Source organism: Sander lucioperca, chromosome 21, assembly GCF_008315115.2.
Source record: "Sander lucioperca isolate FBNREF2018 chromosome 21, SLUC_FBN_1.2, whole genome shotgun sequence".
Classification (NCBI taxonomy): Eukaryota; Metazoa; Chordata; class Actinopteri; order Perciformes; family Percidae; genus Sander; species Sander lucioperca.
The window spans coordinates 14,895,464-14,921,074 of NC_050193.1; the positions used below are offsets into that span (position 1 = coordinate 14,895,464).

Sequence of the window (25,611 nt, forward strand, 5' to 3'; positions counted from 1 at the left end):
CTGTTCCAAGGTCCTTGTGTCCTAGAGGTATTGTTATATATATATATATATATATATAAAACACCTCTCGTCATATATGACGTGGGGGAATGTAATTTTAAATATAATTTTAAATAAGCTGCATTCTATCAGAAAAACTGAAAACTGCACACTGCTTTTACAGACGCAACCCTGAAATTCCATGGAAGAATGGAAGTATTGTGAGTCCACGTGTTTTTTTTTAATCAAGGTACAAAAACGTAGAGGATATGCCTTGAAATGTCGTTGGTACAAACACACACTCACACACAATAAACCAACGTGCCTGCACCATTAGCTGGCCTGGCATGCCATATCCTGTTAAGCATCCCCCTCTAGTGTTACATCATTAGAATGGCGGTGATGCAGTTCAAAGTGTTGCAGGGCCATGTGAGGTAAGGCTGTATCCTCTCTTTTGTCTGTCCATTTGTCCATCAAATAAGATATATGACAGGGCATCAATCTTACATAGGTTGATGCCTATGAGTTGCCAGGTGAAAGTGCAAAGCTTCTATATTGTGAAAAAAGTATAAAAACTGGTATATCGAAGTGAGATTGTGTAACTATAAAATACAACCTTTAATATTTATTTAGATAAGGATCTGGGCATAAAGGATGCAATCCTACGGCCAGACAAAATTATATTGGATGATTGTGCAAAACCCTAGATTAATTTGTAATAAATGGTAAATTGCTAATTGACTAAAAATGTGGTTCATTCCAGGACAACTTTTCACATATATTGTCTTGAAAACAAGATTAATATTTTTGTTATTTGTTTGACAATGTAAAACAATATGTTCTGAGTCATCCATTTGCAATTCCATCCATGCTCTTGTAAGTAGAAGTTTGTACAATGCCATACTGAAATTCAACTCGGTGCAAGTTACTCAAGCAACCTAAAATCCAGGGACAAAGTTCTCCATAATGGTATTTGACTCCGCTGGAAAGTTTAATGGACCTTTTTCACAGCAGACATTTTGACTTGTCATAGTAGGAAAAGCACAGCTGAAATTGATAACCTTAACGATGGCTCACTTCCATCAAGTGTCCCAGTAAGCTATTTCAGTGAGTCAGCATGCACAATACCAGGACCTCTCCTAAGTGGAATGCAGCCATCATTAATGTTTTTGAATACACCTGTGCTTTTCCTACTATGACATGTCAACATGTCTGCCATGAAAAAGGTCTATAGAGGAATCACTAAAAGGCATCAAGTAAGTATAATACTTATTTAAACTTAAAGGAACAGGTCAACATTTTGGGAAGCTTATTTGTGTAACTGTATAGTAATTTTAGAGCTCTACCAGATTTTATTATAAGCTTGATGATGACAACGCCACCTTGGGACTTTCACCCAAAGACTATATATATGAAGTGTTAGTAGTACCTTTCCCACCACTCTACAAGAGGGTTCCCCTTTGGCCACAAACACAACACTGGACCACACCGAGAACTGGAACACTGGCCTGATCACCCAAACGGGAAGCTCACAGCAACGGAAGATGACGAGCGAAGCATTTATCCTCTGCAGGTAATTAGCTAAACAAGCTCATTGGTTGGACTACACACTAAGGGGCGTGGCCTTTCAACCAGCCAGTTACCTTTTGATTTCTGGCCGAGAGTTAGATCAGAAGATTGATACCACTAATGTCTGAATGGTAAATACGGTACAGTATAAAGCTGGAGCCGGCAGCTGGTTAGCTTAGCTTAGCTTAGCACAAAGACTGTCAAACTATCCTTTAAAAGTCACACTGTGTGCACATTAGTATATTTGGATGCGATGAAGTGTGTGTCTCTATATGTTAAAGTCAGTGTGGCGTTAATAGCTGGTAAATGAGTGTGTGTTTAAGTCTTTCCAAATATGGCAAACTTGTTTGTGTGCTAATATCTGTGTGTGTGTGTGTGTGTGTGTGTGTGTGTGTGTGTGTGTGTGTGTGTGTGTCAGTGCTACCTGGAGTGAGTAACGCTAACATGGCTCCTACTCTGCTGACAACTGAAAGGAGCCAGGGGAGAAACAGAAGGTGTAAAAACAAAATGCAGAGGGGACAATCCCCATGTGGGTCACAGAGCTGACAGGGGGCTCCACAAACTGCTTTAATGTGGTCAAACTCACACACACACATGCACATTTGCCCCACCTAAGCTCAATCACCAACACATTAAAAGAAAATTGCAGTCTTATTTACAGTAAATATTACTAGTAAGAGCTAGCACATTACTGTACCATAGCTGCATGGATGGGGGTCAGCTTTCAGCTGAAAAAGTCCTCCTGCAAATTTCAGTGTATCTGAAAATATTATCGAATACCCTAACATGTATTTCTGGTTATTGACGCTAATCTAGGATCTTTTTTTATCCTGTATGATTGTTTTTTTCTTTTCTTTTTTTCTACAGTGTTTAGGTTAATTCCCTCCATCAAGATTACACTAGAGACTTAAGGATTTCAGACTTTCAAATAACATGCTTGTTGTTCAGGTAGCACATTGTTATTCTCCATAGTCCTCAAATTGTCAAATTCTTTCTCCTGTGACCATCAGTGGTATATTTTTTTTAATAGATTTTTTTTTCTGTGTTTATGTCTATAGCCACTTCCACAACAGTCCTCTTTATCTTTGACACTCAGTCAGGGTCGGTACACACAGGCACGCACGCACACACCCATCCACACGCAAACACATCCACACACATACACATACAATACACACACACACACACACACACACACACACACACACACACACACAGAAAGAGATGTTCCTATACAAACAGATTAAAAAAGGACTGATATTCAAGAGGCAGGAAAGAAGAGTGTCTTTCTCTGCATCAATGCCTTTACTTAACATTTCAACCAAATATCAAAGGTGCATCAAAACAATTTGATTTTAGGAGATCAAAATTGAATTCATATTTGGCCTGAATGTGCCACTGTAATATTTGTATTATTATTTTTCTGTTAGCTGACCTGACAGAATGATAAAACATTCACATTCAAGCGGGAAACTTGCAGATGAACAAATTCTGGATTGTCAGTTAAAAAAAGTAAAAAAAGTAAAAAAAAAAAAAAAGTTAAAGCAGATACAGAAAGATTATGAAGGAGACAACTTTAAGAAGGAATGCAGACTGGATCTTTTTTTTTTTAATGGAGGTTGAGTCATACAGTGTGGGAAGAATTCAATAGACAAATCCTCATCGTACCAGTGTGAAATGTAGTCTGCTTGATGTACCTTCTGGCTCCTGTTGTTTCAGTTGGTAAATGTTAGGATTTATTTCCCAGATTGACTTTATTTAGTGGGTCTGCTGTGCAAAGCACAATGGAACACCAATTGTTATTCACCACGGACACAGACTCACCACGGGTCTTGATACACCAAAAAAGCATAAAAGATGCATGTTTTGTCGACATCACAGCTTTAGCATTTCATTAAAAATAATTACATTTTTACACTGTGTCAGTAGCTTCAGGTCAAACCAGCATTCTTCATTTTGGTCTACACTGATGGGAAATAGAGGGACAAGATTATAAATATTGCCATGCACGTTGTAATGGAAAAATAACTAATGCATTTACTCGATGAAACTTATGTGCAGATATAACTTTTGAATTAAGTGTCTTTGTGTATTTGGTTGTACTCTGAATGAACTTGTGACGTGGCAGTTTAATGATGTGGTAAGTAATAGTGAAAGTCCTGTTTGGTACAAACGGTGACTTTTGACTTTTTGCCAACAAGACATATGGCCTGACGGGCTTCAAATGTATGAAAAGCATATTGTTCACCATATAAGGGGGATAATTGATGAGTATTATTGATGCCATTTGCTGTGAACAAGTTATCTATTCATTGTAGAATCGAACCATACAGACAATTTTACAATGATATATAAACTGGGTTTGTATACTGAATGTCAGTTGAAACTCCTGTTGCTGTGCTGTGTTCACTGCGCTGGACTTGCGATCCATACTTGCATGTATGTATTAAAGCTATAGTGCGTAGTTTCTGTTGCCCCCATGAGGAATTATAAGTAATGACAACAAAATTGTCGGCACATCCACATGATACAAGCCTTCGGTGATCGTGCACCAACCCCCACCTCTCCTCCACGCAGTTGCTAGTAGCCAAGGAGGACGCGGAGGATTAAAAAAACATAATGGACTCTTCAGAAGAGGTAATTATCTTTGCTCGATTTTCCACGCGCGAAAGACACCGGAAGAAACAATTTTCTGAACAAAGTCATACTGAGTGTATAAATACAGAGAGAGTTGTGTGGAGCTGATAGTCTTAATAAGCTGTGTATGGACTCATTTGGCAAAGTCTTGAATGTAACGGACGTCAGACGTTCATTAAAAGTTACGCACTAAAGCTTTAAAACCATACCAAAGGAAACTTTGTCTTAAAACCTCTTCATTTAAAAGTGGTTCTGTTCAGATTTCCACCACACACTTCAAATCAAGCAAATAAAGAATCTTGCTAATTCATCTTGGAATAATAATACAAGTGAGTAGACAGCCTGTTACTTGCATACTTGAGTTTCTCCAGACTGCAGCTCTCAATTTTACAGAATGGAAGGGTCTGAGGAAGCAGGTCACCATTCTGCCAACACTTCACTTTAAAACTTTAAAGACCTAATTTGCTCCCTAATCACTGTCTCTGCTCCACCTCTGCTTTTTCTATCAAGCTTCTCTGCACATCTTTTTTTTTAATTTTATACTCGCCCTCATTTCATAAGCTCTCACTCCTCTGCTGTCAGCTCTAATTAGGGCACTGTGTGTGCCTGTATGTGTGTGTCGGTGTGATTGTGGGTTTTTCTTTTTAAGTGGTCTTACGAGGCTCATCACTCTGCTGTGCTTCCCCACTGGATACTGCTGGTTGAGGAGAGACACACACAGACTATTGCTGATGCTGGGAGCAGGCATTCAATGTGGGTCTAACGACTCCCTTTACAGTTGCACTCCCACTTCTTCATACACAGCATAATATCAAACGGTGCATGACCAACAGCCCAAGCACACCAGCAGACCTTCTTTGTCTATGTCACCCACTTCCGGGTAAGTACACCTCAAGTATTGAGTATAATAACCACATATGCAGTCAGTCAATTATACATTTTAGTTTTGCATCACATTTACAAAATGGAAAAACTGTCCCAAAAGAAACTTGTCCTTATTTGTGTCCTTTAAAGGAGACACATGATGCTTTCCCGTATTTTCTGTCATGTCTACAATGTAACAATGTCGGATTTTCATGTAAAACGTAAACGCCATGTAAAACGTGGCCAAAACAAAATAATGAGGTAAACCATTTTAGATAAATCCCTGTGAGCTAAAATGTTCAGATTTCCAACTGTTCTGAACGCTCCAGTTTCAACAGTTTTTTCTACTCTCGGCTAAGTATTACGCAACTCTAAGCCGGCCTGCTATGATTGGTTATCTGCTCCAGACAGGAACTACTGAAGTGTGAAGTTTTTAAGCTAACATTAACATTGTTGCATGTAGCTACATGCTACGGCAGTAAAGAATGTCATCTTGACTGCCAGTGTGGTTAGCTAAATTCTCCCCAATTCTGGGTCACATTACTCCTGAAACATTTCTGGTTATGGAGTATTTGGTTAAAAAGCCTATCTCCTATATATTTTTGACTGTAGAAAGTGCTGCTATATCTATTAGTGTCCACTGCTAACTATAGTAGCTACATGCTAACGGCAGTAAAAGTTGTCATCTTCGCTGCCAATTTGTTAAATTCTCCCCAATTTTGGTGCGCGTTACTGCTGAAACATGTCCGATTGGGTAGTGTTTGGAAGCCTTTTACTGTGATATTTGACGGTAGAACATGCTGCTTCGTTCCGTAATATAATGTTAACCTACTGCTAAATATCAAGGGGGTAAGCCTCTCCCCAGAACGCGTAGCTCCTATGGCGCCATTTGATGCTACCAAGCCATCACCTCCCGTTAGCATTCCATTGACTGCCATTCATTTGGCGCCACTTTGACAGCGAATAACTTTACATCTGAAGCATTTAAAGACTCTATTTGTCCATTGTTTATTTCTAAAGAAACACGACAATGTATAAAAGGCGCCATTACCTGGTATCTCACGTTATGGCTCCGTAGCAGACGTTTTTGTAAAAATAGGCCTGTGTCATAACTGATTGTGTCATAACCACGCGACTTACTGTCGCACAGTAGAGGAATTACCGTATAGTACAGGAGAAGCTCGCAGGCAGTTTCGACTTACATTCGCTGTTTAAGTTTAATTACTAATGTTAACTAGCATTTTAGTTAGCAATAATTAACCTGTGCCCATGTTATCTCCTTACATATACCTACGCTCTCCGTCTCTGCTAGATTGGGAATGATTGAGATTTCTCTTGACACAGCTTCCAGAAGACTTACAACTTTCAGACAGGTTGCTCACATCACATTTACGTCGTCTCTCTCAGTTGGAGGCTGCGCAGTAACGCTCAGCCATCACCGGAAAAGCGCTTCTAATATCCTTCACTGGTCTCCGTCCAGAGCAACGGGATCTGTTGGTCCAGTTTATATACTGTATACTGCTGTATACTATATACTGCATGATAACGCCACATAGCTGTAGCTAATCTTGGCAGCCAATGTTGGTCATTTCTCCCCAATTTCGGGTCACATTACTGCTGGGATATGTCCGTTTGTGTAGTATTTGGTTTAGAAGCTTTTATTGGTGATTTTTTCACTGTACAAAGTCCTGCCATATAGTCAGTTGCAGTAGCTCCAGCTGATACTAGTGAAACAAGAGCGTAGAAGCGCAGAATCAGAGCAGACTGGGCTATGTCGGGAGGGCGGCTTAAAGAGACAGGCGCTCCTACGGAGCATCCCATACAGAGGGTAAATACAGGTGCAGCAGCCATGGGCAGTATGAGAAAAATAAAGTGGTTTTTGAACATTAAAGCATGTAAACATGTTCTAGTACAAACACAAAATACAAGTATTAACCTGAAAATGCTATCTAATAGTTGACCTTTAAAATGTTGTTTTGGTGATCACCTTAGTTAGTGTATTGTCTTTCTCGGCAGTTGAGAGTCAAGCCTGTTCCACAAAGTGTGATTAGTGGGTCTGTGGCCAGCTTTTTACAGTATCACAAAGCTGGTAGATCACCATGGTAACCGATGCATTCAGGGCTAACCTGGAAGGATAACTTCAGAGGATCAGATCAAAACCTGCCAACAGCCCGACCACTGGCCGACAGATGTGCATCACACACTCACAGTAGTTTGTTCATCACCAGACAAAATAGCAAAACATGACTAACTATATTAAAGACGTATAATAATTGCCACGTGTATCAGGCTTAGATTTACTTTTAATAATTGGAACCTAACTTTACTGCAGATATCACTGTTTCATTAAGTACTCCATTCATGGTTGTGATAGTGTTGCTTGTAAAAACTCCACCTCCTCCACATGAACGTGCTCGTAGTTGGAGTTAACTGAGCCAGTTGATAACCAGCTTGGTTATTCAGGCTCAGTGAAGCCAGGAAACCCAAAGAGAGCCAGACTAAGCTGAACTAAAGTTGGTAGGGTTGCTCCCTTTATATATGTGTTCAAGCGGTTACCAATCCAGGGTCCTGGCACAATCGTACCACAAGGCCAAGCCAGATTTCCAGGAGTTCCAGGAATCAAGCTGGGAGGTCCGCCATCTATTGAATCTCTGGATCTTTACTTGATCCTCTAAACTGGATCTCACTCGAACAAAAGACCTGATCTGATTTAAAAACAGGCCTCTCTCTTTGAAATATTCCTCTTATGTTTTATCCTGTGTTTTTACTATACCTGCTTATTCAGTTAAGGGTTGCAGGTTGGTCTGGGACCATTAAAGAGCAACTTGTACCAATAGTACAGGCACCTCAGCACATGATCGGCCACTACGGAGGCCCAAACCTGCCTTTGTAGAAACATTTAAAAAAAGGATCAACTATATTGAGAAATAAATGACCATAACATTTAAAAAAAAAAAAAAGCATACAAAATGAGAAATAAATCCAAACGAAATGCCGACTGTATGAAAATTGCCATTATGTAGAGGTACGTCTTGCAGAAAAACTGGCAGATGTAAGGCCGGATACCACTACATGTTATTTCGGTGAAATGGCCCTTTAAGGTACAGCCAGGTCTGCATGTCAGGCTCACAAATCGCCCCAGTTTTGAGTGAGTATTCTAAGTCTCTGTTGTGACTGATAGGGATTGTGTCCTGTCTTCTTCACTTACACATAGCTCAAGGCATAGCAAGAGAGTGAGGTGACTGTTGACTGCTGCCAGCTGGCAAGAAATCAGAAGTCCATCACGCAGGAAGAAAAATGTGGAGCAGCAAGTAAGACCACCATCATAGCTTAGTGTGTAAATAAGCACTGCATTCTTTTTAAAGAATATAGTTTGGCATGAGGGTGGCAAATTCAAAGGCAGTGCCATGCTTACTTCCATAATTGTTACAGTTTAGGGTCACAAATCATCGGTTCAATGGTTGCATCGAAACAGAATCAGATTTCAGCAGAAAAATAAGCTTCACATTTACGCAAGAGATTATGAGAATAACAGTATAAACACTGGCATCACCATATTTATTACTATGACAGTTATTGCCACTGGACTGATCTAAAACTCACTTCAAATAACATTCAGTGTAAAAACATTAGCATTCACCATGACATCTTATACAGTAGGCTGGTTGTGGACATGGGTTTTAGTCTGACCAGCAGCCAAATAATCCAAAGTATTCAATTTATTATTTCAAAATGAGATAGGCAAGAAACTTTTCAACACATCCAATGTTTGAGACTTTTACTTTAAAAAATGAAAAAAAATTGGAGAGTATACGTTTAAACATTGTCAACTTTATAAGCTCATTAAAAATGTATTTAAATGTAACATTTTTCAATGTATCAACACATTTCGGTTTTGTTTCTAAACATTTAAAACTGTGTACATAACATTTTGTAACATTGCCCTTAAAAAACAACCAAAAAAATCCCTATCTTCCTAATGCTGCTTGGGCTGTCTCTAGCTTGACTCCATATCCTCCCAATGTATCAGGTACTACTGCAGTTATAACTTTACTGTAAGGTCCGTACCGGCCAAACTTGTCTTTGCCCACCACAGCGACACACATCCTGTGCCCGGGCTTGTACTTGGTGATCAACACACACGTGGGCAGAGGGATGGCCCTCACCTCACCAGCGGTCCGCCAATTTGGGAAGACGTTGCTACCCTTGACCTTTTCCATAGTCATGTAGACGCTGCAGCAGAACAGAGAGAGAGAGAAAACAAGAATGCGTAAAAAAGCAAGTAACTAAAATTAAAAAATAAAAAAAAAGACTGGCTGCTTGTCTCGGTGGCTGTGCATCGATGGCAATATCTATTCTAAAAAATATATATATATATATATATATATATATATATATATATATATATATATATATAAATAAAATATCTAGATCTAATTCTAATGTGTCAGGTTGCTGCTTGCCTTAGATATCGCCATCTAAAAACCATTTAACTCTACCAGAGCTGAAACAATTAGTTGATTAATCAATTCGATGAACGACGCAAAAATAATCTGATATTCTTTTAATGATTAACCGCTTCAGTCCTTTTACCATGTCAAATTTGTGGAAAAAATGCTACACATTTTCAGGTTTAAGCTTCTCAAATGGCAGGGTTTGATGCTTTATTTGCTGTATGTAATAGTAAACTGAATACTGGTGAAACTAAACGAGGCATTTAAAGTAGAGCTGTCAAAACGAACGCGATATCGAGTTAATGTGCATTTGATTTGGGCCCAGGCTGCTCCGTAGTTTGGGAAATCAGGATGCAGCAGTAACACTGTGGACAGTGTTGCCAACTTGCCGACTTTCTGGCTAGATTTAGTGATTTTTCAGACCCTCTTAGCAACTCCGTGGCGATTTAGACCCTTTTCAGGGGGGCTCAAGCCTAAAGCTTACATCGGGGCCCATAAAATCAAGAGAGGGAGACACGATTTTAGTACAGTTTACCTGACACTCAAGTCAGTGCAGGACATACACCCAGAGCTACGGGAGAAGCTGGAGAGGCATAGCTTTCTCCCCACCGAATTAGGCTAATAAAGTAATGATTAAAAAAACACAAATGCTTGATCAAGGGCCCGGCCCGAGGATAGTGGCAGGAATTATTGGCTAGCCCCCCTAAAGATAATAATAATAAAAAACACAATTTCTTTCTTTTTTTAAAAAAAATCAATTTTATAGCTTCAACTTAGAATTTGCGAACTTGTCTGTTAGTGACAGAGGGCAAACAATTACAGGTTCAAAGAAACAGGTTCAATATCCTGTGTCGCCAATGCTATGCACCTGTAACCCAGTCAAGGAAAGTCTGTTGGCTTACGAGCTGGAAAAAAAACTAATTCTGGTCAGGCCAATCACTTTGTGTATAGAGTCGGTGGGCGGGCTTAACATAATGACAGTGGGCGGGCTTAACATAATGACACGTGAATTCCCTGCTACCTGAAAACAAAGAAGATGGCTGCTGCTGCTGGCGAACAGCGGTCTTTCGAATTGGCTTTGGCCGAGACTCTGGAAGACTTGGAGTTAAGCTTTTCTTTGAGAAAAGAACAAAGAACGACACTGAAGTCATTCTTAAAAAAAAGAAGATGTGTTTGGAGTTTTGCCGACCGGATACGGCAAAAGCTTAATCTATCAACTAGCATTGCTCTGGATGGCTATGAGTGCAGAGGGAATCTGAAAGACAACGGTTTATCCCGCCCCTCGGATTGAGCCCTGCCAATGGTGAGTTCCATCTTGATGTGGGTCTGGCTTGTCAGGCTAGTAAAAGCGTTGAACCAGGCTGACTTTGTGTAAGACACGCTGGAAGTGAAGGCGCCCATGCCAATGAAATGATCAACAGTAGCACATAATCTCACGGCCAGAGAAACGAGAGAACAAAGACGCAGTCATGGGTATGCGCGAATCTTCAGTGGGAAAACCGGAGGCTGAGACCAGGTGCACTGATAACAGCCGAATGCATCGCAGGAGGGGGGGCCCAGGAGAGAATAAGACAGAAAGGGCAAGATAGATCGGGATTCAGATTCCGAAGAGACTGTTGGCGTTAGGGTGAGAGATAATTGTCTTGATTCCTTATGCATAAGTTGTATTTTGCTTGCAATATCATTTACTAAAGTTTGTTATAGACTAACTGAACGAATCCTGTGTATTGATTTTCTGGTCTACCACCCAACGAACACGAAACTTAAAGGAGCAGTATTTGAGGTGACCAAATTGGAGTCAGAGAGACTCTGGCCTTTGGGGCCAGACCAGAACCTGTCAAATTTAATCCTTCATAATCCAAAGGGACTTTCGTAGTTTTTTCATATGTTCAATATTTTGCATGTATCCTCTGTTATAATACTAAATAAATATATTAGTTGTTAGCCAGTGAAATTACTGATTTAGCAAGGGGGGTTAACACGTTTGCAAGGCACTGTATCCATGTCACATTCTCATTAGGGTTCTCTCGACAAGACGTTATTTGCGTGTTCTGTCGACATGAATAAAGTTACCACCGGAGTACGCTGAGTCTCAAATACTACTTGAGCATGAAAAACTTGAAAAATGTACCTTTTAAAATTGCATTTAAAACAGATAAAAAAAAATTGTGATTAATTACGAGTTACTATGGACAATCATGCAATTAAATATTTTAATTAGGGCTGTCAATCAATTAAAAAATGTAATCTAATTAATTACATACTCTATGATGAATTAATCGAAATTAAATCGCATAAATAATTAACGGTTATTTTGACAGCCCTAATTTTAAATCGATTGACGGCCCTAATTTGAAGAAGTCATTATGAAGATGATTATGAAGATGATTTTCACAGCTGCATTTGAAAAGAGCCATGGGAATGGGACAAATGGCAGTTTTCCATTACATGGTACCTGCCCGACTCGCCTCGACTCTACTTTTTGGGTTTTCCATTATGAAAAAAAGTCCCTGGTACCTGCCAACAGGTACTTTTTTTAGTATCACCTCCGTCGAGGTTCCAAGCGAGCTGAGGCGATACCAAAAGGTGACGTGAAAACCTGCAGACTCCTGATTGGTCGGAGAGAATCGTCACTTATCACTGCGTCATCATTGCTAGTGACCTCTTAATACAGCCACGCTAGCGACAGGCGGGGGTGTCCTGATCAAACCTGCAATTTTAAAATAGTTTAGCCAGCGCTGGTTTTTTTTTTTTTGCTGCCTCCAGATTCTTTTGAAAATTTGTCTTCTGGCTGTGGCAACAGCCGCATGCCGAGAATCAAATACAACACACCTTCGACGTTCTGTGTGTGTGTGTCGCGTTAGGTCACAGCAGTTTCCGGCGCCGTAGCTATGACGTCCAGCCATGCTCGCCTCACGCATTAGGTGGTACTAAATCTGCAATGGAAAAAGGAGGGCAGGGCACCGCGGCCGAGTTGAGTCGAGCCAAGCCGAGTAGAGCTGGTACTAGCAGTGGGTAAATGCCAACATTTATTTGAAAGAGGCAGTCACTTAAAAGGTAAATAACTAAATTCTTGTTCAAGGTTCAGAGGGGTGATTTTATCCAGAGGGTAGCAGGGCAGAAGCCTGCCTTCTCTACACAAATCTCCCACCCTCTGCTGTTTCTCACCTATAACTATCCATGGGCGGCGCAGAGGGGTCTTCCTCCTCCACATTCCAGAGCACAGAGAGGCCAGGGGGGTGCCTGATGAGAGCCACACGTACTACTAGTCTCTGGGGGATGTTGTATAATGCCGCTTCCATGCTCAGGATGGAGGGGAAGGGGGTGGCGGGAAGAGGAGGATACGAGGGCCGGTCCTGAGGGTCAGAGAAGGGGGAGGCAGCGGGGTTAATGTGAGTAGCAAACAGTCAAGTTAATTAAAAAAGTTACTGTGGCTTCGTGTTGAGTGCGTGTGTGTGTGTTACCTGCTCGAAGTCTGTGTACTTGGGATAGTTACTGCTGCCAGGAGGAGAGAGACATTCTTCTTTTATCCTCTTAGCCTTTGGTTCCTCACACTGCTTGGACTCAACACTGTTCTTTTTCCCCTGCTTATCTTCTGGCTCTTTCTTCATGTGCTCATCGTCAGGTTCTTGCTTTATGAACCTGGTAAGTCCCTGAATTACACAAAATAGCATTGTGAGTAGATAAGGGCATGGCACAAAATACACAGAGAATAAACAAAAAAAAACAAAAAAAAACGAATAAATAAGAATAAACTCAAGAAGGTTATGTAGGAAACTAAATTATTTTTCCGTATGCTTGAGTAGCTTGTCATTAGCTACACATAACATATGCATGCGTTTCATGTTTAGAAAAGGATATCAGATACTGAAGCCTCCTACCTTACACTCAGGAGAGCCATAGGGAGTAAGAACCGGAGGCGGCTGTTCCTCACTGAAATCTGCTATGGCATCCTTCAAAGCTTAACACGGATTATGTGCAATGACAAGTAAAAGAAGAAGGGACAGGAAAGAGTGGGAAAAAGAGGATGTGGCTATTAAGTCATGTACTCACTGACTCATTAATTATTTGGATCATTATAAAAGCTTATGGTGTCAGTTTTTTCTCACTGCATGGCAAAATAATATGGTATATATAACCATCTTACCTGCCTTATCTGCATGCATCTTCTTTAGTGCCTTATTTGTGGTTTCCTGGGCAGAAAGGATCAATCATCTTAAAAACCTCACTGTTTACACCATTTTTTAGACACGGTAAGCCACAATATGTCATTGCCTCAACTCAACAACTATTGCCCAAACTACAATTAACAGTGACCTATCTTTTTTGCTGATTAAACATACATTTGTGTGAAACCGATTATTACAAGACAAATAAGTGCATATTTACCATCATTTTAAAGAGCTCTCTGCTGTTGCCCATGCTCTTTTTGTCAGCTGAAAAAAAAAAAATGCATAGACTGAATAGCCATGCGACCCACAAATGCAAATATTCATTAGCACACACACGCACGCAGGCTCGTTGGGCTCTTACTCTGTGACCGGGTTTCCTGGATTTCATCCTCAAAGTCTGCACTGTAGAGTTGGGACATCAAATCAAATCTCGACTCAGAATGCAAATAAATCCAAGGTGCAAATTCACATCAGGACCATCATGACTTTCACTAAGGACTAATGCGACTGAACCAGGTTCTACATACCTGATGAACTTGACATTAAAAAGAGATGGCAGTGGGCTCTGAAAGGCAAACATTTGTTCAGATCACATGTGGAGGTGTTTACATTTCAAACTGGACATCATTATTTTGTGCATCTATCATCACATTTCCTACATTCGGTTACCATGAAGATCAGACAAACAGGTCATTACATTAAAAGGTGCCCTGCCACACGTATTTCATTACTTTGTGTTAATGTCTGAAGTTCTACCATGGACTCTGTAACATTTTTTTGTGGAAAAAAATGCCTTGGTTACCTTGTTTCAAGCCATTCTAGCGTGGTATAGAAAGCCTGCAGGAAGACTCAGCTCAATTTGTGCCAGTTCTCATTAATATTCAACGAGCTAAGCTGCTTGACTCTGATTGGCTAACAGCTAGCCAATGAGAGCCTGGCTATCAGCATCCTTTACCCAGCGCAACTGGGCGAGCTCATGAATAGTAATGAGCTCAGGCAACACCACGTCAGACTGACCAGCTTTTGTAATTGGCCTGATTTCTCCACTTATTTCTTTTCAGTGGCTAGGGCTGACAGAGGAGGTAGCAGTTCATTTTCACATTCACGACATAACACAGACACATATGGACCTAACATTTAAAAAAATTCAAGTAAACATGGTTTTGTGCGGCAGGGCACCTTTAACAATATTAAGGGCCCTATTTTAACGATCTGAAACGCAAGTAACGCCAAACGCAAGTAGCTTTGTGGGCGGATCTCAGGCGCTGTTGCCATTATACCGGCGGGATAAATGACTCTTGCGCCCGACGCAAATCTAAAATGGGTTGGTCTGAAGTAGCTACATTACTCATAGGTGTGGTTTGGGCGTAACATGCAATAAACCAATCAGAGAGTTATCTCACATTCCCTTAAAAAGCAGGCGCGCTTGTTCCATGGCGGATTGCTATTATAATGGAGGATTTGCTAGGCGCACGCTCTTAATACGTCCATGGGCGCACGCCAGGAGCGGTTCACAGCCGAGGAGACCGACGTTTGCTATTGATTTTTCTTTTTGACAAAATGTAAATAAAGAAATGTCACAAAAACATACTTTCCGATGTTTTGGGCTCACTCTCACTGAATCACGAGGTTATGAATGCATGGTGATATTTTTGCAATGTAGTCTAACATTAGACCGAGATTTCCTCACTATAGACGATGCAGCTCTTCTGTCTCTCCTCTCCCGTCACATCACATCTCCTTAAATCCTCATTTATGTCATCAACACATCCATGATTCATGGAAATGTTGTGTAAAACAAGGTCATATTTTTCCTTGTATTTATGTATGGTTTGCAAAAATGGGAACTGCTGGGTTCGTGAGATGAGAGAAGCAAAGTGTATGCGCGGTGTGCACACTCTACATTACGGCCAAGCATGCACCCTTAAAATAGCATCTGAATAACGCGCCACTGACTTTAGACTAGGTTTTTCCTGGTCTGTGGCGGAACTGTTTTCTGAAACTGCAAAATAGCACTAGGGAACGTTTGCGCCGGAACACGCCTCCTCTTTTCGCTGAACCGCCCTCGGGAGCTCAAATTCATTCCCTAATTTACCGACGTGAGTCTGTGCAGGGAAAAGTCCGCTGTGCGTCGGGTGCAAAATAGGAATGATACATGTGTCGGTGTACAAAGTCAATTGCGCTGGGTGCAAGATAGGGCCCTTAAACTGTTGTGTGCTCGAGTATATTTACTAAAACATTTGACTGCATGAGTACAAAAATAAAATAAAATGGCTTTCACGCTAACCATGCATATCAGTCCATACACAATTTGTATAAGTGTACGTCTGCATCGTACCATTTCCTGTGTCTTTGTTATGTAGGCGATAGCTGCTTCTGCTCTCTTGGTTACCGTGTTAATCCGAGCCTGAGGAAGAGAGGAAGATATTCTGTAAGGATTCATTTGATTTAAGGAATTCCTTATCCACAATAGGTTATTGGTTGCTTTGGTTCTTTTGTTTTAAGGAGCTAAGAAATGGCAGATTGACAAAAACATGAATAAAAAAGGTGAATGTTACGATGGTAAGCATCTGTGTACAATTCAAGTGGATTTTTATCTAATGGGTAAAAAACTGATGAAGAACAATGAACAACAGATGAAGCTAGACAGCAGAAGAATGGATGCTTAAAAGATTTACCAGCGGCTGTCAAATTTAGAAAGGGCCATAAGGGAAAAAAAGGCAAGAGACTGCTTGATGAAATTAGGGAATGCAGAAAGTATGTAAGAAAAGACAAAAAAGGAGAAGGAACAAAGAAAGGCGGTAAATATGTCAAATGTGCACAAACAAGAAGACATTTGTACTTTTTAAAGTATTGGACGCCCACTACTAACTGACAATCATCAAGTCTCGTAGAGGTGTTCATTTGTGGTTGAAACCTTGTCAATTCCATGCAGAATTAGTTGAAATGTGAACCAATGCTTCCACCAACCTCCAGTTTTTGGATGCTGCTTTCATAGTCGACTGGAGGATCCAGCTGTTCTATTAAACCCTGCAGCTTGGTTTCATTCTTTTTCACTGCAGCGTAAACCTCCTGCTCGACCAGTGTCTGCACCTGCGCGCACGCACACACACACACACACACGTCAAATTTACAGTAAGACTTTAAGGCCATTATGAATGAAATTTAAGACCTTCTTCTCAACATCAACTAAGTCCTAAATTATTTTTTTTTTCAAGCCAAGAATCACTAAACTTGCCCTTCCCCATACCCGAAGAATGAAATTTGTTTTATGTCTGTGGTACAATCTGAAAGAGACTCGCACCAATAACACGAAAGCTGATTGGCTGCAATATAAGTTGCATGTTGGTCTCAATTGTAGCCATAATACAGCAAAATTATTTGGACTATCGAAAGACAGAACTACAACACCATGGAATAATAATGAAAAAGAGCATTAGAGGTAGCGTTGCATGGACGTAGGAAAATTAAGATCGGTTTAAAGTAATTTAAAACATAGAACACAATTCGTCAGCGAATGTAAGACTTTTTAAGGCCTTGATTTTGAAATTGTAGCTATTTTAAGACCCCGCTGAAACCTTATTGATTTTAAGAATGTCTTTGATCCATTTTTGCTAATGAACTCTTCAAACATATATGCAGGCATATTGAAGAGCTGCATTTGGTAACTGCAGATTATAGATACTTATATATACACAGTATGCATTTGCAAAAGTAACCATGCAAAGAAAAAAAAAAAAAAGGTACACATTTAATAGTTGCACAATATTTGTCTCTTACTTTAGATTGGGAGAGTTTAATCTTTTTATCACTGGCTCCAGAGGACGCTGGCCTTGACGGCAACCTCTTCATTCTGCATGGAAATACATCACATTGAGCAAAACAAGCATGATACATCTCTTTGCATTAGAACACTTCTTCTGTCATATCTGGCAACATAAAAGATGTTACACCTAAAGCAGCTGTTCGTCTTCTTGCTCTGGGGTCATCTCTAAAACAAGCCATAAAGATCCACATCTCCCCTCATGTCAAAGTAGTGATATGGAACGGACAGAATCACTGAAGTCCTCTCAAAGATCGTTTTTACTTCCAAGTATAGAGTCAGTTTACAGCACTCACAGCATAGTACAGAAAGTGACTGAAGATTGTTCACAACAGTGTCTTTTTAAAAGGAGTTGGGAGTCAAGTTATTTATTCACTTCATGCAGTCAGGAGCTTTTCTTCTTATCTCTGGTCAGGCCCGGCCTCTCCTCCACATTCTGGCTAAACACACTCTGCCCTCAAGGATACATTCTGTGCTTTTTGCAAGTTCACTCAGCTTTCATGATCAACACATGAAAAACAGAAATACTAAAACAGCAGTTTGGATACAAATGGTTTAACAAAGACATCCAGAACAGCGCTGTCAGGATCATGATGAGGGTGCGCAAGCATGATCACATCACCCCCATCCTGAAATCGCTTCACTGGCTCCCTGTCCCACTCAGAATTGCTCTGTAGCACTTTGAGATTGCTGTAATGTAATTTGCAATACAAATAAAATGTATTATTATTACAAACAAACTGAAGCAAAACCATTCCAAGCATAATTTTTCTAACAGATACAAATAGGTGTGACTGAGATGGAACATCTGAAACCCTATGCCTATTTCTGTGTATGTACAGTACTTTGAGAGCAACCAAAAGCTGGAGTCAAATTCCCTGTATGTGTTCACACTTACTTAGCATTAAAGCTCATTCTGACAACGTTCATAACAACACCTAATGTGTAGAAGTAAAATACCCTCCCGCTCCACATTACAAGTGTTGTGCATTAGGATCACAGTCACATTAAAGCTGTTCCAAACAGAACCAGCGCACTGGATGCATCACATTAAATTTTTAACTCCACCGAGGTGGTTATGTTTTTCGGCTCAATGTGTCTGTCTGTCTATTAACCTTTGTGTTGTCTTCCCGTTGACACTTTTGTGGTCCCTTTTTTTTTTTTTTTTTTTTTTTTTTTAATATTACGCTTTTTCCGACGCTTTCTCGCATGCTTTTGACATTTTCTTTTGATGTTTTTGAAGTTTTTGTCGTTGTTTATGTTGGGGTTTTTTTCCGGCAGTTATTCCTACCCATATTTCTGATATAAAATAACTTTAAAAACGGGTCAAATTTGACCCGAGGACAACATGGAGGTTAAGAAAAAACTTCTGGCCAAAAAAGAACCCATACTATACTAATTATTTTTCACTTTTTTTTTTTTTTTTTTTTAGATTTCTTTATTTAAAAAGGGACAACGTAAATTAATCAACATGAGCAAAGAGTCCAGATTCAGCCATGCAGGCTAATTTTCATCTGCAGTCCCAATGGTTAACATTGGGAGTTTGGGCATTTGTGCTGCATTCATGTGGTGTCGATCAACAACTGTTAATGTCTCCTGATTTAATTAAAACAACGCCAAAGCACTTTTCTTCTTCAGTCCCCCTACAGGTTGGAAGCGGAATTGTGTCCATTATGTCTCATTCGAACTACAGATCCGCTACCCAATCTGGCAAACTTGCATAGCGCTATAATAGCCGACAGAGGGCCGCAAAGCCAATGCAGAAGTGCCGTTCACCCTGTTACGAGTTGATGAACCACTGAAACGATTTTGGGAACATTATTTTAAAAAGGTAAAAAAACAAATCGTTGGTGTTGCTTTAAGTATGTCTGCCTTTGCTTTAGTTTAGTGTTAAAACAAAGCATTTGCTTGATCACTGTGAGTGAGACCTTTTGTTTCGAGCCTAGGTTGGCTCCAACAGAAACTCACACCTTTACTAATCAAAGCACTTTTATTTATTCTGTTGTTTCCTGTGACATCGTATAACACCCTGGCCAGAAACTCATTCTGGTCAGAGAGAATCCGACAGCTACTTGTGAGTTTCTTTTATCCACTGCGACGTGAATAAAACTCATCTGAACCTGCCACTGAATTGTAACTGCGAGAACTTTTTCTTCCACAACACATACACACACACACACACTAAAACTTGTGTGCTGCATCATGTGATCTGGGGTACCTACAACGTGATTTATTACTTGTTACATAGGTAAGAATAGTTGTTGGGCTAGGATTCAATAGCAGCTTCACACAGATGAGTGACGGAGGACCTTATATGGTAATCTCTTCATCCTGTATGTCCAGCATGAGTTTAAAGACTAGGTCGGCATTACTGGGAACGCCCACTAAAAGGTCATATCCGTTTATGCCGTGGGGGAAAACAAACCATTTGAATGAATGAGCGTAGACCTTGGTAGCGGTTCATCTTCAATCTTTGACATATTTACGGTTGTTTTATTTGCTTGGTGCAATGCCGAAAAGTTGCTGTGTGGCTTTCTGCGCCTTTAATAAGTTAAGAAATCCTGGTCTTAAGTTTTATAGGCCTATACTGCCAAATAGACTGACGGAGCCGATGTTAATGCTACTAACGTCGCTGTAACAGTTACAAGGAATTTATTCATTTGACATGCTTAGACATAAATGTCTTTAATATAGCTTTAATGAACGCGGGATAACAATAGACTATAGAGTTTGATGACCCTGGGATAACGTCACTGATAATACAGTCAGATTGAATAAGATAAGCTAACAGTTAACATCAGCTGTCTTACCTGGAGACTCAATCAGGTAGCTAACGTTAACAAAAAATGTCGGGAAACGACATCTCTGGCCGTTCCGCTGGGGCCGTTTGTCAAGTCACATATAATGTACACACAATCTGACCCAATACGGCTCAGCTGTTTTAAATGTATATGCTCTGTCAAGCGGTAAAAGTGCTTTTGAGAAGTCCATACTGGGTTAACGCTATGTTATCCAGTCAGGGGGAAATGGATTGTTTTCCCCCACAGTGACTCCACCACAGGCCACGCCCCCAGCTATGACGAGTCATCGGCCAAGTGTATATACACCTTCAGGAAGACAGGAACTTCAGAGTTGGGATGGCACTTTGTGAAACTAAATTGTGGGTGAACTGTACCGCTTGATCCTAATTCTCCTGGATCTAGATTTCATCAAATGCTTCTGTGTACGTCAACAATGTCTCCCGAATCGAGCTGCTCCTGAGTTTTTCCATAACATTACAGCACGTTTTTTATAAAACACAACACATGACAAATATACCTTGAAACGTCATATAAATACACTTTGTGCAACCTGCTGTAAAGAGAAATGGCAAAATGTGATGCAATAACAAGCCAGCGCAGTATAGCATGCAAGAGAAAACAGCAAGCAATCTGTCAGAAAACACCACAAAGTGCACAAGCAGGAGTCATTTTGCAAAAAGCATCGCAGAACGCATTTCATAAGTGAAAAATGTGCACGAGCAACAAACGTTAGAAGCAGTAAAAAAGACCAACAAACATAAAACAATGATTAATAATAAATGCATATTACTTATGGCTTTATTAAGACAGATAGCCAATAGGTCTATTTTTAGATTGTATAATAATGCAAGGGCGAAGGCTGCACGATTCCGGTTAATTAAATGATAATCACGATTATTTATCACTATTATTGATAGACTTGATTTTTAGGGACACAACCATTTGTATTGCACTTTCACATTTTAAACAAACAAGAGTTTTGCTTTAACTTCGATGTTGTGCTACTTTCATGCTTATATACAAATCTTTTCATCAAAATAGGATTGAAGGTTCTTCTTCACCTGAATTGAGTGCATGTCCTAGGGGACGCGTTGTGTGTTTGAGTCAACGCTCTACGCCTTCTGCTCTAGACATTTTTTTTTTTCGTTTCGCCCGTCTGCTCTCTTGTAAAATACTTTTTTTACTCTGAACTGCCACATCAATCAGCAAGGTTTTTCACAGGCCTCCGCTGCAGGGTACGCGCGACAGGCGGCATGCGCATTACAGCTCCCCAAAAGTGAAGCCAAAACATCTCGATCGGCCCCTCGTGGCTGGCTATAATAATAATAATAATAATAATAATAATAATAACTACTCAACTGTCATGTCTGAGATGTTGTCTGTATGTTTATCTGTCTTGTATGTCTGGTGAGCCAAAGAAAAATTTCCACCCTGGTGGACAATAAAGATTTATTCTATTCTAACTTTATTCAGGACACAAATGGAAGGTCCATAGTACATTACAAATGACAATATTTACAAACATCTAGCAATAAATATACAGTACAATTCATACGCTACGCTCTGCAGTGCCCTGTTACACCATGAACTACTACAACTCCTATTTCTAGTCATAGTTCTAATATCTTTATTGTGACTATTATTGCCACTGTTCATCACACCCCCAACCGGCACCGTCAGACACCGCCTACCAAGAGCCTGGGTCTGTCTGAGGTTTCTCCCTAAAAAGAAGTTTTCCTCACCCTTAGGTGCTTTCCGACCGGATAGTACTTGTACTTGTACTTTTTAGAGGAAAAGTACACTTCTAAGAACTACTCTCCCCCAAAATCTTTTTTTCCGTTTGCATTCCCACTGGCCAAGTGGCCATAGGGACTGGTAGGAGGGGTAAGGGAGTGACGCAAGCACGGCAACGGTCTTTATAGCGTCGTTACTAGACCTTAGCGCCACATACAACAACAACAAATGATGCTAATACTTTTCCTATGCACTTTTCCTATATTAAATGCACGTCCATTCTCGTAGTAATTCACGTAATGTTTTGCTCAACACAGACGGGGCTTTATTATAATCGGAACAGACCCCGCCTCTGCCTACTGCGCTGTGGACGTGTGTGTGTGAGACTGTGTGTGTGTGTGTGTGTGTGTGTGTGTGTGTGTGTGTGACGGCCGGCGAGCCGCAGGACACGCTTGTGGAGTTTAACTCCGGAAAGACAGTTAACCACAGGTTCCCGTTAATCGGAAAGCCCCTACTGTCACACTAAATGCTTGCTCTTGGGGGAAATTACTAGAATTGTTGGGTCTTTAGGGGCTTTCCGACCGGAGGGATTTTTGCAGTTCTTAGAACTAAACGTTCCCAGAATACTTCTTTCGTCGTGTTCCGACAGGAAAAATTGGGGGATTTTTAAGTTCCTCTGGCCGCAGTAGCGTACTTTTTTAGCTCCTACTTCAGAGCAGGGTCTTTTCCCTTTTCCTAGGTGTACATGATTGGTCGAACTTATAAGTCACGCTCATTGCCAACTCGGAACTTGCAGACAGAGCAACAACCAACAACGGGACATTTTTAACAATTTTCACCATCTTATTCATCATTAAATTCACTTCTGACAACGTTTTAGGCGAGAAATTAACTTTTTAGATTTCGAATATAGGCAGTCTTGCGAAAATTGATGCCGAATTGACAATTTGCTTCAAAGTTTTCGGAGTTGAGGAGCTCCATCAAGTGAGGCGACAGCCAGCAAGCGCCTGCCCCGACCTCTAGCTCGTCGCTCGGGAAGTCATGCTCAGACACCTCGCTGTGAGCTGGAGGTCTCTCAGACCGCTCTCGTAAATAAGAGGCTTTTATTTCGCCGTTGACGGTTTGTTTGTTTAAATATCACAACACATGTCCATCATAAGATTAACGGGAACCTGTGGTTAACTGTCTTTTCGGAGTTAAACTCCACAAACGTGTCCTGCGGCTCGTCAGCCGTCACACACATACAGTCACACACACACACACACCGCAGCAGGCAGAGGCGGGGTCTGTTCCGAGTATAATAAAGCCCCGTCTGTGTTGAGCAAAACACGTGAATTACTACGAGAATGGACGTGCATTTAATATAGGAAAAGTGCACAAGTATTAGCATCATTTGTTGTTGTATGTGGCGCTAAGGTCTAGTGACGACGCTATAAAGACCGTTGCCGTGCTTGCGTCACACCCTTACCCCTCCTACCAGTCCCTATGGCCACTTGGCCAGTGGGAATGCAAACTGAAAAAAAGATTTTGGGGGGAGAGTAGTTCTTAGAACTGCTTAGTAGTGTACTTTTCCTCTAAAAAGTACAAGTAAAAAGCCCCTTTTGTTAATTATAGAGTGTGGTCTAGACCTACTCTTATCTGTAAAGTGTCTTGAGATAACTCTTGTTATGATTTGATACTATAAATAAAATTTAATGTAAATTAATAAAAGTATAGGAAGCACTTAATTTTATATTCAGCAGGTCCAATAGGAGTGTTACTAAATTTTCACTTTTCACCAAGTTTGTAATGGTAATGTAATGGTATGGTCCTCGTAGCAACTGGCTCTCTCTATTATATCCCTCTATTGACCTGAGAAAGGTGTAGACAGACACAATTCTGCGAAACAATTTGGGTTGACAAAGAGCTTCGCTATCCATTTCGAAAATTCACACGATTTGTCCCCTCGGATCCATCTTTTACGCAACGCCATAACCAACTGCTTGACAGGCAGCTAACTAGCAGCAAAATTAGCAGCAGGGAATGCTAACGCTGGACAAACAAAAACAAAGTGAAAGCCACTTTGAATAAATTAAACTGGCAAGCTGCAAACAAGTGAAGCGGTTCTGCAAGCTTAACGATGTTTAATTGGAGGTTAACTCACACATCCAGCAGACTGGTGGCCACTTCTGCATCAGTTTTCAATCCATGTTCTGCTTTAAGTGCACGCCACCTTTTAAATGCTGATCCAATGTCCACTCGAGCCCTCTGCTTTGATTTGCATGTTTGTGTCCGAGACAAACGGCTGCGTGTCTTGGGTCTGGTGGCCATATTTTACTACACATGCAGTGTACTGTCGAGACAAAAGCTGCATGCAGACCGTTTTGTTGAGTGGGGGGGGGGTCGTTAGACAAAGTACCTGAGTGAGGGGGTTGACATCGTCAGTTGACACTTCCTTGCAATGTTGCAAACTGCTGTAACAACAAAAACACAGACTGTGTTACTTGTAGCTACACATTTAGATACAGATATTTAGAACAACTCACAATGCAGTACAGTGGCTGCTAATGCAAACGTTTAGCTACATGACATAACACTTTTTTTCCAATATCACTTTTAACTCTTGTGTTGACTTCGGGTCAAATTGACCCGTTTTCAGTTTTTGTTTTATATCAGAAAATATGGGACGTAGAAATATAAGCGCTGAAAATGTGTAGAAGTTGGAAAGAGCAAAAACGTCGAGAAAAAAAAGGGGTTTTTTTCAAGGTTGACGGGAAGACAACACAAGGGTTAAGTCTAGTTAAGTAAGACTTTTATTTCAGCAGTGTGCCTAAATGAGAATTCACATAACACAATTCAGTGGGGGGTGTGTAATTTAAGATGTTGTGTAAGTTTATGTTGTGTTTTAACACGTAAAACACATACCTTATTTTCGCAGTCTTCAGACAACAATAACGAACATTGCTAACGTTACTTAAATACAATTCACTTTCAGATGTTACGAGCTAACGGTACACGTCAGCTTGTGGTTGGACAACAACAGCTGGGGACATGCATGAGTGGCTAAAACTGTTGTTTGTTTCGATAGAGCAACAGTCTGGAAACATTCTTAACGTTACTGCTAGCGTACCTTTAGCTGAAGCGTTTAAAATATAGTTTCCAAATATTCAGTCTATCTGGCAAATAGCCAATACTTGTAAGCAAGTAGCTAGCACTAGAGCTCGCGACCTACCTCGTTCTTCTTCTTCGTCTTCTTATTCTTTTTCGTCTTCTTCTTTTTCTTTTTCTTCTTCTTCTTCTTCTTCTTCTTCTTCATCTTCTTCTTTTGGGTTTTACGGCAGTTGGCATCCTATGCGTTGCATTACTGCCTCCTACTGGTATTACTCGTCATTTATTATGTCATGTCATTACAATTTTCTAATTAGTCCGGTGCTTTTCAAACATGTATGTAAATAATATATATGTTTCCTCCCATTTACGGTGACCCCACTTTCACGGACATCTTCGACCCTGATTTCCACTGGTCCTAACTCATGTAGTCCTGATAACATGACCCTATTACTTCAAACCTCGAATATTGACTGTTGATTTGTGTCTAT

The 25,611-nt window shown here is 40.5% G+C and overlaps 1 protein-coding gene across 1 annotated transcript; it reads right to left on the reverse strand.

Annotated features, from left to right (window-relative positions):
• Positions 1 to 8,812: 8,812 nt before the first annotated feature.
• Positions 8,813 to 25,265, reverse strand: atf7ip2 (activating transcription factor 7 interacting protein 2). Its single transcript, XM_031320859.2, has 13 exons — positions 25,245 to 25,265; positions 24,432 to 24,486; positions 17,456 to 17,528; positions 16,646 to 16,768; positions 16,014 to 16,082; positions 14,203 to 14,240; positions 14,016 to 14,077; positions 13,893 to 13,939; positions 13,651 to 13,696; positions 13,385 to 13,464; positions 12,968 to 13,156; positions 12,672 to 12,859; positions 8,813 to 9,282 (listed from the first exon to the last, which is right to left on the reverse strand). The coding sequence occupies exons 2-13, from the start codon at positions 24,449 to 24,451 to the stop codon at positions 9,018 to 9,020; spliced, it is 1,200 nt and encodes a 399-aa protein (XP_031176719.1). The 5' UTR covers positions 24,452 to 24,486; positions 25,245 to 25,265; the 3' UTR covers positions 8,813 to 9,017.
• Positions 25,266 to 25,611: the final 346 nt, after the last annotated feature.

What these genes read in the sequence shown, in the direction of transcription:
- atf7ip2 (XM_031320859.2), bottom strand. Translation starts at nt 24,451, where the DNA reads ATGTCAACCCCCTCACTCAG. An exon ending in GATGCATGCAGATAAGGCAG is followed by an intron (nt 13,465 to 13,650) that starts GTAAGATGGTTA and finishes ATCCGTGTTAAG; the next exon opens with CTTTGAAGGATGCCATAGCA. An exon ending in CCGCCCATGGATAGTTATAG is followed by an intron (nt 9,283 to 12,671) that starts GTGAGAAACAGC and finishes GTTCTGCTGCAG; the next exon opens with CGTCTACATGACTATGGAAA.